Raw genomic sequence first — 14067 nt, 5'->3', positions numbered from 1 at the left:
TGCTAGGAAAATTCACCGACAACAATTCACTGCTAGGAAAATTCACCGACTAGCAATTCATCGACGGAAAATTCATAGATAACAATTCACTGATAACAGTTCGTCACGAAGCTAATGAGTCCGTGAGCGAGTGAAATATTGTGTGAAGGAGCGAGTGAAATATTGAGTGAGGGAGCGAGGGAGTGAGCTACTGAGTCCGCGACCAAATGAGCGAGTGAATCAGTTAACGGGTGAGTGGGTGGGCGAATGAGTGGGCGAGCGATCTAAAGAGTCCGTGAGCAAGCGAGTGAGTGGACGAGTGGGTGAGTGAGGGAGTCACCGAGCGAGCTATTGAGTCCGTGAGCGAGTGAAATAGTGAGTGGGTGAGCGAGTGAGTAGGAGAGCGAGCTATACTGATTCCTTGAGCGGGTGGGTGAGGGAGCGAGTGAATGGAGGGACGAGTGACTCGAGAGGGTGAATGCGGGATTCATCGAGCGAGCTACTGAGTCCGTGAGCGAGTGAATAGGTAAACGGGTGAGGGGGTGAATAAGTGGGCGAGTGAGCTACAGAGTCCGTGAGCGTGCGAAATAGTAAGGGAATGAGTGAAAGCGGCATATATGCTGGGCAATATTTTCGCCAGGTCAAAATCCCATCGAATTGAAAATTTTAGTTTCACCGTATACGCCGCACTTCGCAATTTCTGTCGAGATTTGCATTTCTCGCGGTGAAGTGGGGCGCTGATCAAGTAAATTTTGAAATTTAAATTTTCACCGTTTAGATAAGCAGCACTTTGCCCTCTCTGTCAGGATTTGCATTTCTCGCAGCATAAAATGTCTGGTGGGGGGGGGGGGGTAGTTTAGTCGTTTTAAAAAATAAAGGTCTCAGTTATTCGACACTTTCATACCATGTTTTGACTTGGCCTCTTGAACGTAGTAAAAGCGAGATTTCCCTGTTTTATGTTCCCTGTATTTGGCGAACAAATTTGTTTTTTTGCTACAATTTATTTCCGATTCCGAACACAGAAGCCTTTTCCATACTCACCGAGAGACTGGTGCTCTAACCCCTCGGTGTGGGGCTTTCTGCGGTGCAATTTTTTTGTGGTCGTGTCGCCCTTTCTGTTGTACCCCTGTGTCCAGGGCCGTCTAAAGAACATCATGGGTCCACGGGCCCAGTGATTTTTCTGAGACCCCTGCCTTTTTTCGAAAATTTCAACCGGTTCTCGTTTTGGGAGGACCCTTTCTTCTTGAGGTGGGCCCATGCGTTAAGGTGGCACTGGGAATGATAGAAATAGTACCAAAGAGTATTATTTCTCTATTCAATTTCCAATAGGAACAGCTTCGGTATAAGGGACACGCCAACAAGGCGACCAGCGTGTTGAATTAACAGCCAAACCCTGATATTTCCTGACAATATCGTTGATGCAGACTACCATAACACATTCTGCAGGCAATAGTTCGAAAACGAAACAACGCGCCAAAGATTGCCTACGGTTACGGTTGAATTAAGCAGGGTTATCGACTGCAGTGACCCTTCCCTCAAAAGATTGCCTAGATATAACCGACAGGAATAATTTTATCTACGATGCAATTCCAATTATAATTCCAATTCCGGGTTCTCAGCAGCCTGACTATTTCTTTTATCTACGATCATCTGGATTTATACACATGACTGATGTAAACATGGTTCACCTTGTCCACTGAGCTATAAGGAAAGCTTCTAGCTCAGTGACCTTGACTTACAGTAGTTTTTCCAGAATGCTGACGACTTTGACCGACATAATTTCATGAGATACAAAAATATTTTTTTTCCAACGCAGGATTTACTGCCATCTAGTTTTTAAAGATGATACTAGATGTGTTCCATAAATTTCAGATGGCTGTTCTGTAAAGCCGGGTTTTCCTAGGGATGGGTTTCTTGCGCCACGTGAACCGAATTAGACCATTTCGTGCCGGCAGAAACGTGTTACATAATTACGCTACGCGTTTGTGTTTTCCTAGCGTGGCGCATCAGATCAGGGCAGCTATATTATAGTATATGGCCTCGGCATTAGCTACTCTGTCGTCTGCATGCTCCAATTTGAAGGGAAGGGAAAGAAAACACAAAGAATGAAGAGCACATCAGCAAAACGCGCGGTACACGACGCATTTGACTCCTCCAGAAGCAGTCGGCCAATCACGCCCGACGTAAAGCGCTGTCGCGAGGCGTATCGTGCTCTGTAGGAAAACATTCATGCTGCTTTTCTTATTGGTGAGTGGACGGCGTGTCGCGCTGGGCGAATCACGTTGCGCGCGACACAGGAAACCTGCTCCTAGGAAAACCAGGCTCAATCGGTTTCATTTTTCCAGTCGGTCGGCAGATTGCGCTGCAGTCATACAAAAATCCCTAAAGCCGGGTTTTCCTAGGAGTAGGTGTTTAGCGCCGCGTGAACCGAACAGTATCATTCGCGTCAGCAGCAACGAGTTACATAATCACGCTACGTGTTTGTGTTTTCCTAGAGTGGCGCATCAGATTAGGGCACTGGCTCCAGTGGATTAGGGCGGCTATATTATAGTCTATGGCCTTGGCATCAGCTACTCTGTCGTCTGCGTGCTTCGGTTTGAAGGGAAGGGAAAGAAAACACACAAGAGTGAAGAGAACATAAGTCAAAACGCGCGGCGCAAGACGCATTTAACTCCCCCAGAAGCAGTCGGCCAATCACGCCCGACGTAAAGCGCTGTCGCGAGGCGTATCGTGCTCTGTAGGAAAACATTCATGCTGCTTTTCTTATTGGTGAGTGGACGGCGTGTCGCGCTGGGCGAATCACGTTGCGCGCGACACAGGAAACCTGCTCCTAGGAAAACCAGGCTCAATCGGTTTCATTTTCCCAGTCGGTCGGCAGATTGCGCTGCAGTCATACAAAAATCCCTAAAGCCGGGTTTTCCTAGGAGTAGGTGTTTAGCGCCGCGTGAACCGAACAGTATCATTCGCGTCGGCAGCAACGAGTTACATAATCACGCTACGTGTTTGTGTTTTCCTAGAGTGGCGCATCAGATTAGGGCACTGGCTCCAGTGGATTAGGGTGGCTATATTATAGTCTATGGCCTTGGCATCAGCTACTCTGTCGTCTGCGTGCTTCGGTTTGAAGGGAAGGGAAAGAAAACACACAAGAGTGAAGAGAACATAAGTCAAAACGCGCGGCGCAAGACGCATTTAACTCCCCCAGAAGCAGTCGGCCAATCACGCCCGACGTAAAACACTGTCGTGAGGCGTATTGCGCTCAGTGGGAAAACAGTCATGCTGCTTTTCTTATTGGTGAGTGGACGGTGTGTCGCGCGGGACGAATCACGTTGCGCACCGGAAACCTGCTCCTAGGAAAACCCGGCTTGAATTTATGCCTATTAACTCTTCGCGCATGCCAAGTATCTGCATAACTGAGGGAATACGTATTTTTTGACCTTAGCTAACTTTCCTTATCCGAAAACCTTCGAATTCGTAACGGACCTACAGAATTCCATTGAAGTTTGCCGCTTCGTGACTGTCTGCCCGTGTGGTTTTAAAGTCGATTTGTGTACCCGATTGATATTTTATTTAATATATTTTCAGATATAAGTATGGCCCCCACAGCTCTTTTAATCATAGCCGAGGGCTCCGAGGAGATGGAAGCTGTGATATCAGCTGATGTTCTTAGGAGGGGTGGCGTGAGTATAGTTTTTCTTTTGAAAGTAATTGACATGACAGTAATGCTAGATGTCTTTTTCCTGTAGAAATGCTACTTGAGCAAATCAATCATTGAGTGTGTGGATAAACAAAAAACAAACTCAAATTCGTCAATTTTGTGTCGAAAGTACGTGGCACGTTTTAAAATTAAGGGGCCAATTAAAGTGAAAATGATTGAAAAAAAAAAAAGACATTTATTTGAAAAATTTACATAATTACTTTATTTTTTCTACATAATCACCATGTCGTTCCAAACACCTCTGATATCGTTAAACAAGCTTCTCTTCAAACCTTCGGCATAAAATTCTGCCACAAAAGCACACCCTTTTGGTTCCAGCGGAATACAGTTGCCATGATTTTCCTTTGAGACTGTATTTCTTTGAATTTTTTTTTTTTTTGGTTTAGGTGAACTGGAGTGACGCCATACACACTGCGTGGATTGTTGTTTCATCTTAGCATTGATACGTGTGAAATCCACTTTTCATCATAGTGATGATATGGGAAAGAAAATATAGACTCCATCATGGTTAGAGCAGTCGAGAAAAGCACGTGCAGATGCCATTTTGTGAGCATTTTCGTTACCTATCATGCACACAGTTTTTCCGATAACTTAGAGTTTCAGTCTTGATTCTCAATAATGTCCTAGTAACTAGAAACTTTTGAGAAACATCGCTAAAGTAAAGCAACAATTTTCTTTCACTTTTGAATTCACACGCTCAATGAGATCGGCAGTCCACACACTAGGTCTGTCACTCCTCTGCTCATCGTGAACATGTGAATGGCCTTCCTTAAACTCACGACACCATTGCCTCACTTTTCCTTCACTCATTGCAGTAGACCCATATGTTTCACACAATTGACGCTGAATTTGAGCAGCATTGTCCTCTTGTATTTAGAAATCTAACCACTGATCGAATTTCACAACTGTCTGGATTTGTTATTACCACACTCATTTTAATACACTCTTGCGAAGGCAGACAACAATCACATGACGGCAATATGGTGGTTACATTCCCAACAGACCAAGTAATGCTACTACGCATGCACGAACCAGTCGGTATTGCCATTAATTTTTTTATACATAATCGGCCCTTAATTTTGAACTGCGCATCGTATGTGGTATGATTATAACGGAAGACTACTGCAGAATCATTTGGGAGTTTCTAGTCAATTGCCAAGGTACCAAATCTTGATAAAATGTTTCATTTTAAACCGGCTATGTCGCCATATAGCTATTGCTAAACTGCTAGTGTTGCCAAATACAGATGCTTGATTTTCCAATTTACAAACAAGTTTTTTTTTTTACGAACTAGTCCTTTTTCCCACACAGCATGCCATAGGAGAAATAAATTTTGCACTTTTACACAATTTCTAATTTCCAGTAACTCTATATTTTGACTCAATAAGGTGGCTGATCAAAATATGGATGTCGAATTTATGTATATGTCGAATATATCTATGAAAATTCTAGTTTCACTGAAACCACTTTTTTCATTTAAATTTCTCAAGGCATTGTCAGTGTGTTAACAAACATTATTGATCAGTGAGATTTGGTGAGTTGCAGCTGAGAATTTCTCATGTATTTGTCCCAGCTACGACATCAAGTCCACCGCATTTTGTCATCAAAGAATTTAACTATGTTATATATATCTTGAATTTTCAAGCCCATTTCTAGGATTAAAGTTAAACTCCACGCTGAATTTTGAAGATTGAAATTTCTAAAACAACTTTTAAAAATTGTGTTATAGCAGAATTGCATAAAGCAAACCGTGTAAAGTGAGGGATACCTGTAACAGATTTGATTTTGGTGTACAGTAGAATGCCAGTTATCCAGTTATAACTCAAGTTATTGAGTTGGGCTGGACCTCATTCGGTTAACCATATATAATTAGATAATTCACTAAAAAAAGTTATTTTTTGCTTGGACCTATCAGTCAAAGTCTAATTTTTCCTCTGTGTTTACTTATTTCTGAGCAGCAGTCTTGCATCTATTTAACAATGAGTAGTTGCAGGTGGTCACACTCAGGCTGCTGCTCCACCCGTTTTAGCTGTGTCAAGGCACTCAAGACACCTTACTATAAGAAACCTCACTTCAGAAACTTTTAAAATGTTCATTTTGCTAATTTCTTTTTTCTTAAAAGTGATTTGAATAATTGGCAATTCGGATAACTGCAGATTAGATAATTGGAGTGCTACTGGATCAATTTTTGTATTATGGGGGGTTTACTTTTTGATTGCATTTCTAAGGGGGAAGTGATTTTGAATGTTGTAATAAACATTGTTGTATACATATGTGGTTATTTTGTTTTGCAGATTAATGTCACGATTGCTGGATTGACTGGAAAAGAACCGGTGAAATGTAGCAGGGAGATCATATTGATTCCAGACATAGACTTGGCAGAAGCTGCAAAAAGTTCTTACGATGTTATTGTTCTTCCCGGAGGATTGAAAGGAGCTGAAAGCTTTGCAGCGGTATTTGATCTCAAGTTCTTACCCATTATTTTGTGCAAGTGTACACAAAAATTTCATGCATGCATGCACAGTCCAGAGAATTTCGAGCATTGTTATTGCTAGATGTTGATTTGCTAGGTTTGAAGAAGTACTCAAGGCGATTTATTCATAGCACAAAAAATAATTGATTAGTTAATATTTTACTATGTTCAACCACAGCTTCCAATGTATGTCTACACTCGTTGCAGCTGGCATTCTTTTTTTTAGTAACCAAACTTTATTCAATCAAATTCATTCAAAAACAATACAATATGATGTAAAATGTGATAGTTAGTGTGTGATAGGTAGTGATTGCCCTTGGAAATAAAGCTTACACAAAGTTTTGAATTGATTGAAAACAATTTTAAGTGAGATATAAAATATCCTAGTGGTGGTTTCGAAATATCTTTAGAAATACTGAATTAACTATAAGTGAAAAACTTTGCAATTTGATGAAGAGGTAACTTCTATAATCAAATAATAAACTTTAATATTATATAAATTATATTATATTATTAAAATTATACATTAAATATAGTAAAATTTTGAAATTCAAAACAGTATGTGAAAAGAGTTATATATGACTGATATCAGGTTATCAAACAATTGAAAACTGAACTGTCTGGAGGTTAAATATTAGATTTATGGAAACATGAAAGATACAAGAATGGGATATAAATTTGTCGCATGAAAATTGGCAAAAAGCAATGGATATGACTACAAAATGAAATTAGACTTACGTAATAATCAAACACTAATAATCAAGCGCAACTGCACCTTTTAACATTTGATAACACATAACTAATTTAGTTGCTGCCGTATCTGTGCCAAGATGATTTCTAAGATAACAAAATTTGAAAATATTCTTTCAATTGATGCATAACTTGAGGGACACGAAAATAAAAAAACAATGTGTTAAAGATAAGCCATCAGTCTTTTGATAAGCCTTCTTCCAGTGTTTTTCTTATTGCTGTCCCCCATGTGATAGAATTGTAAATATAGCTTGAATTTATTTGGTGAAATATTAGCTTTTAGCCTCATAAGAGCAACAATTTAAATTTAACAAAAATTTTGGGTCTTGAAGTCTTATCATGTAAGTGTAATTAGTGTTTGTGAAATTGTGTTCTGCTGGTCATCAGTAAGTGCTACATAGTGACCTCATTTTCTTTGGATATTTTCCTTTATTTATAATTAGTTTTTGAAAATTGAGAATGTAAAATACAAAGTTCACTTGAAAATTTAATGAAAAAAGTTTGAAAAGTCAAAATAGAACAATTTGCATTAAATATACACTACACCATTGATATTCACATCATTATATTGGTATCTAATAAAAAGTTATATTTATGTTTAGTTTCACAATAGGGCAATGATTATAACCGTGACTATACATATTCGGTACCTTGAATACTAATATATTTTTTAAAGATAAATGTTTGGACAAATTCGGCAGGGTTTTGGACAAGCGTTGTCTTAAATACAGTACCTGCTTCATAATCATACATGATAAATAAGATGTGAAGTAGAAATAACATTTACACGAAACTAAAAAATTGAAAACAGTGGTAATTTAGCTATAGTTTTCCAAACTTTTTGTTCCATCACCCCCTTCTTCAGGAAAATTTTCCCTTCATCGCCCCCCAACTTAAGAGAACTCATAGGATCCTATGTTACACCCACATATCTATCTACCCACACACCCAAGCATCTATCGCCCTCCAGGACAATGCCATCGCCTACCAGGGGGTGATATTGCCCACTTTGGGAAACACTGATTTAAACAGTTATATGAATGATATTAATTTACTATCAGATTTCCAGCTTAAAACCATAAATTTGGTGAAACAATTAACTTGGAAAAAAAACAAAATGACACCTTTTTGAAATATTTTTGATTTTGTCTTATTTTCTGCTATTATTTTTTTTTAATATGTTAGTATCATGGAAAAAAAAAAAAACCAAAGGTTTCCACATAACATTTTGAAACTTGGAGGTTTTGGACAGTTTTAGACAGTTTTTCCTGGACGTCCAAAACCCCAACCCTAGTTTAAAATGTATGTTTTGGTGAGTTTTTTGTCTGAGTATTCAATAACTCTATTAAGTTCAGTTTATAAACTTAGTAGAAATGGTTTATTTTTCCCTATTGCTAGGATGGAACTGTAAAGAAATTGCTGCAAGATCAAGAGAAGAGAGGCAAATGCATAGCTGCCATTTGTGCAGGTAATCTTTGTTTACATTCGTGATGAGTTGGTATTGTAACCTAAATTACCAGCGGTTTAGGCTGATTGCAATATTTCTTGCATATTTCAAAAGTATTGTCGAAACTTTTACATCACATAAACACAGTAGTTTGTGTCTAGACCTCATGTCTGATATTTCATTGAGACACCTATATAATTAAATAGCTGCCAAGTCTCTTTCCCATACTCTAGAAAATTTCCTATGTCCCTCTAACTTTGACCGTAGCTACCAAAATCCCCTCCTCCTTCTTTTGACAGATGAATTGCCATATGGAATGATTGTAAGTCCTGTTTTTGGGCTATGGCAATATTTTGTTTTGGCATGATTTGATTTCAGTGTTGCGATGACAGATAATCTATCCCCTGTTTGGTGACAGCTAATTGGCAATGGCTAGTTCGATGTGACATTTTTTCCAAAGGAGAAAAAGTCCCTACAATTTTACTTTTATTTATCAAATATCTGTTTTTCGAAAATTCTGTTCATAGACTTTGGATTCACGTGAAAATCTCATTAATTCTCATTCTCTGAAATTGGTAGCTACGTAGTTATCACATTTGTACGTACAAAAGTGAATGGTGTGAACAATAGTTGGTGTCAATGTGAACAGTGTAAATGATAAGATTAAAAACATGGTTTTCAATGATAAATATAATGATAATATGGTGGTACAATTAAAAATTTATTGATGTTAATATGGCTAATCACAATATTCAATTGACTGGACTCATAATTGTTGTTGAAGTCCTTGCCGAAAACATTTTTGTGCTAAAATGTTTTCGCTTTCCTCATATTTAACCTAAAATTTTAAAATAAGTTAATTATACTCATCCCTTGAAATGCTTACATTTAAGAAGTCTTCCTGCTTGATATGGTTGTCTGATAAGAGCAGGATCTACCATATTTTATTGAAATGGAAAAATACAGTTAATCACACTTTTATAAAGTTTTCCATCTAGTGCAACTTATTTTTGTGGTCTCAACTCTAAATTATTTCTCATCAAGATTTCCCGCTTAAAGCGTTTTCTTTCTTACAATGTTGTTTTTTCATGAAGGTTTTTTAAAAAATTTTATAAGTAGGATCCACATTGTTGACCATTTCAATGAAAATAGTTTGTTTCTCTCAAAATAAAATATGGGAGTAACTAATTATTTCCATGTTTTGACTGTTTAAAATAGTCAAACATAGAAATGATCACACACTAGCAAAATCATCTTGCTTTTGTGTGTATGACAGGGCTTGAGAAAAAAAAAAAAAAAAAAATCGGGTGACAGTCACACATTTCATAAAAGTCTAATACAATTAATGCTTATTGAAAGGAAAATATATGGTATAGTTATATGTTACAATTTAGGACTAATTCAACCGGTCGATATAATGGGATGATTGCTATATCCTGAGGTCGTTATAACACATGTCGAAATATATATCAGCCAGTTAGACAGTTGACCTTACCAATGTCTGAATTTCAGACTTTGGCCGGCCCCTATAGATAGATTAATATGATACCGATATACAGATTCCTTTGATTGTTAGGGTTGCCATAGCTAACCATAATTATAACAAAAAAAATATGCCAGCTTGCGATGACCCCCCAATTATAAGGATTGATATATAGGGGTCTGCAAAAGCCAGAAATCGGGACATTGTCTAGGTCAACTGGGCCGATCAGTTTGCTAACTGGCTGATTTTGAGCTTTGGCAGTTAAACATGATATGTTATATTTTAGGAAAAAAACTAATTGTAATACTTTGTGACCCCTTTCCATGTTGGGAAGCCTGCTGGCAAACTAGAAATTTTGTTTTTTATCTGACTCAAGTTTAATATCGGATAATAATATAGGATATATTTGGTGCCAGTAGCATTTTTTTTTGTCGCTGTGACCATCTGGCCCCCAGGATTTGCCAAGCTCTGGTGTATGGAGTAGGGATGGGATGAAATTCACCCTGACATAACCTTTTTCACAGAAAGGGATGTAAACCACACAATATAATATCAACAAATTTAAAATTTATGGGAATAATTCGAATCAACATAATTTTTTGAAATTAGTTTGATGTACTTAGATTTACACAGGTATTTTTGTAAATATTTACAAATATTTGGCAAAAGGACCAAATACCAAATCTCAGCTGAATATTCGTCTCATCTCTAGTATGGAGTCATGGTATTTGTCACCTACTGAAGCATGTATGATAGTTTTTCGTGCTATCCATTTGCAAGATGTAAAACATTGCTTTTTGTTTGATTATGCATTACCTGATCTTTTGTAGCTCCAATTGCTTTGAAGTCTCATGGTATAGCTGTTGGGAAGTCATTGACATCTCACCCTTGCAAGCAGAAGGAGTTGACTACTGGTAAGAAAAGTTGCCATTCTAGTTTCATTTACTTGAAATTTTCTGTATTTGTTGTCATTTGAACCTGATTGCAGCTGTTTTACTGTTTGTATGTTTTTGTGTGTGTTCTTGAAGTACAGTAAAAGTCTGTTATAATGAGAGCTCACAGTCATGAAGAACATCATCTCCAGCACTTGAACAGACTTATAAATGAATATGTTTTTTACTCTGTCAGGTTATAAGTTGTTTTATATGCATTAAAATCTCTTTTAGATTATTTCTTTTGCAAATGAGCACAACTGTTGCCAATTGGTTTTTGGTGATTCTCTTAGATGTTTTTTTGCATAAAATTTATTTTCTCACACACACACACTTTCACACCCTCTGAAACACTCTTTTTGTCTCTTGCTCATTGGGCCACTCCCATACTTACACACTCTCTGGGCCACTGTTTTAGTCATTCACATACTTGCAAATGCTTTAGGTCACTCTTGTGGTCACTCACTGACAGGATCAATTGTTCTCTGGACAGAGGTGTATTCATGCTGCCCTCTTCGTATTCTATTTTAATTTTCTTTACCACTCATTCAAATTTGTAGACTTTTTGATATCCGCTTGGCTTTGCAAATATGCCTCTGTTCACTCGGAGTGACTAAAGTCTTATGAAATCTTCACATATCCCATATGTATAGTGGAAAAAGCTAGAAATATGAGGAGGAAATAAAAATTGGACTTTTTCCATGCCCATTCTTTTTTTGAAGTATTTCAGACTAATGTTTATGAGCACTGGTGACTCAAGAAAAAATCTCTATCCCTGCTGGAGCTATTTTTGACGCTCCCTGATCATGCTCTTTTTTGGTCTAAAAGCCATTTTTTGCCCTTTCAGCTCAAGATTTTGAACCCTCCCTAGAGTGGCACCCTATGCGGCCACACATGACCCGAGAGTCGACCCCTGGTTAATGAGAAGCATGTGCAATGATAAGTGTCATATTTTAGTTTTGTTTATGGGGAAAAAAAAAAATTTGAGAATTTCATTACAGGCAAAAGCTTTCCAAGTTTCAGCGCTATGTAACAGTATTCTTTTGTACCTTTAATATTATCTCTGACTATCACTTGCGAATCACTCAGTATAGCAAGGTTCTCACATTGCCATACTCGTTATATCAATCTGTTACTGTATTTATGATGTCTGTATATGCCTATTATGTGTTTGACAAGTGCTACTAACTGCTTGAATTTTTTTTATTGCAAGCTTTGTACTGTGGTGTACCATGTTGCAAAAACTGCCTCTTTATTATTTTCTGTGAGAAACTAGACATATAAAGTCATTGGAGGGTCTATCCTTCTCATTTGCTATACACGCCCTCTGTGATTCACCCCCATTCGGATAGCCTGTACGGTTGAGTAGTAATATTGTCTCTCAGGTTATGAGAACATACAATGAGCATAGCTGCCAAGTCTCCCGAATTTTTCGGGAATCTCCCGAATTTTAGCTTCATCGCTCGACCTCCCGAAAAGTTCTTAATTCTCCCGAATTTTTACGAAAATCACAAAAATCCCTAATTGTCCCTAAAAATTCCCTACTTCATTAAAAAAAAATCCCCGCTTATGAAAACAATCCCTAAGGAATTTCTTGTGGGGCATGAAGCCTCTTTTTTTTTCCTTTCGAAATGACGTCACACGTCGTAAATGGGGAAATTCCCTTTTTAAGGAAGTTTTACAAACCCTCTGATGGTAACAAGAAAGTTGTTTGTCTTATCGTGCAGGGAAATGGCTTAGCAGCCAATAGTTCTGGATAATAATTGAAGATTCTAGTGACGCGCATATCGTCAAAATTTCTTTTGTTTAAGTTACGTACGTGCGATATAACAAAGCATGAATAATGATAAGCAAAAACATATTTAATCAATTTTAAAGATACTTATTCCGATGAATTTCCTTTCATCAAACGTTCCAGAAGAGGGCCGACTTTTCCTTTTTGTACAAGTTGTGTTACGGACATAAACATCGGTCATGGAAAGACTGCCATCATCACTCGTGAAATGAAAAAAAAACATCAAGCAAGTGTCACAAAAAGTCAGTGTTCTTCAAAAATTGACGCTTTTTTCGATTCATCTTCCGATGATTTTGGGGTCATTCGCGCAGAATGTTTGTTCACAGCGTTTCTGATTGAACACAATATTTATTTTTACATCATTGAAGTTTTGGCCTCCAATTTCACTTGTTTTTTTGCGTAGGAATTTTATTCCCAAGGGTTTAACTTCCATGTGTGTGAAATGCTTATTTTAATTTGACTTCAGTAGGGATTTTATTCCCTACGCTTTAACTTTTATGTTTGGAAAATCCCTATTTTATTTGGAAAAATCCCTATTGTATTTATTAGGGAGTGGTTTTAGCATAAAATACGGGTTTGCGCGAAAATCTCCCGAATTTTCATTTTCAAAAGTTGGCAGCTATAAATGAGTAGCCTATCATAAGAAAATGTTCCGTGTTTGGAATAGAATATTTTGGTTTTTGTCAGAGAAAAATTGGTATTTTCTTTTTTCTTTCAGATCAGTATACTTACTTGGAAGATAGGGTTGTTGTAGATGGTCAACTCATAACCAGCAGAGGACCCGGTACCGCTTTCGAATTTGCTCTGGCCATTGTTCAAGCATTGGTTGGTAAAGAGAAAGCTGAGTCTTTGATTCCTCCGATGCTTGTGAAGTTGTGAATTTGGTACATTTCTGCATATAAGTGAATATATATGTATAAAATGTGTGTTCGTGAAGGGCTGTTGTGTTATGGTTATTTTGAGACTTTCATGTGATAAATATTGATTTGCGTTCTATTTTTTGAATAAAGTTCCTGCAAGTTACATTCTTGATAGTTATGGTACTAATTATTTGTGTTCAGTTTTATTCTCATTGTTTTTTTATGAATGTAATTTGTGTCTAAAATGTCGAATATAAATGTAAGTATCTTGAACACACAATACATATAACAATTTTGAGAATTTTTATAGACTAGGGGTTTTCACATTTCTTACACCCACAGCACCCTTTTCCATAATCAACGCACAAAACAGCTGATGCTCTGCGGCACCCCTGACAAAGGTTGGCAGTGCACAGTTTGTGAACCCCCTTGTATAGACAACATTGTGATGTGTCTAAAAGCACTTCCTAATCTGTTTGCTAGTGCAGTTTAGTCAGAGGCAGGCTTGTGAGGGATGGGGGGGGGGGGGCAGCGTGCCTTCCCCTGGCCAACAAAAAAATTAAAACAAAAAAATGATTTCGATGAAAAAATGAAATATCAAAAGAAAATACTCTTTATATGCTGCATTAACCA

General features: G+C 37.6%; 1 protein-coding gene across 1 annotated transcript; it reads left to right on the top strand.

Moving 5' to 3' along the window:
- Window positions 1-2937: 2937 nt before the first annotated feature.
- dj-1beta (class I glutamine amidotransferase-like superfamily protein dj-1beta) lies at window positions 2938-13597 on the top strand. Its single transcript, XM_089234823.1, has 5 exons — window positions 2938-3656; window positions 5989-6147; window positions 8316-8385; window positions 10678-10761; window positions 13293-13597. Exons 1-5 carry the CDS (start codon window positions 3570-3572, stop codon window positions 13451-13453), a joined length of 561 nt encoding a protein of 186 aa, XP_089090949.1. The 5' UTR covers window positions 2938-3569; the 3' UTR covers window positions 13454-13597.
- Window positions 13598-14067: the final 470 nt, after the last annotated feature.

Source organism: Pholcus phalangioides, unplaced genomic scaffold, assembly GCF_987345545.1.
Source record: "Pholcus phalangioides strain wild (caught in Gottingen) unplaced genomic scaffold, Ppha-v1.0 ptg000008l_1, whole genome shotgun sequence".
NCBI classification, from domain to species: domain Eukaryota; kingdom Metazoa; phylum Arthropoda; class Arachnida; order Araneae; family Pholcidae; genus Pholcus; species Pholcus phalangioides.
This window is presented reverse-complemented; position numbering and strand designations above follow the sequence as displayed.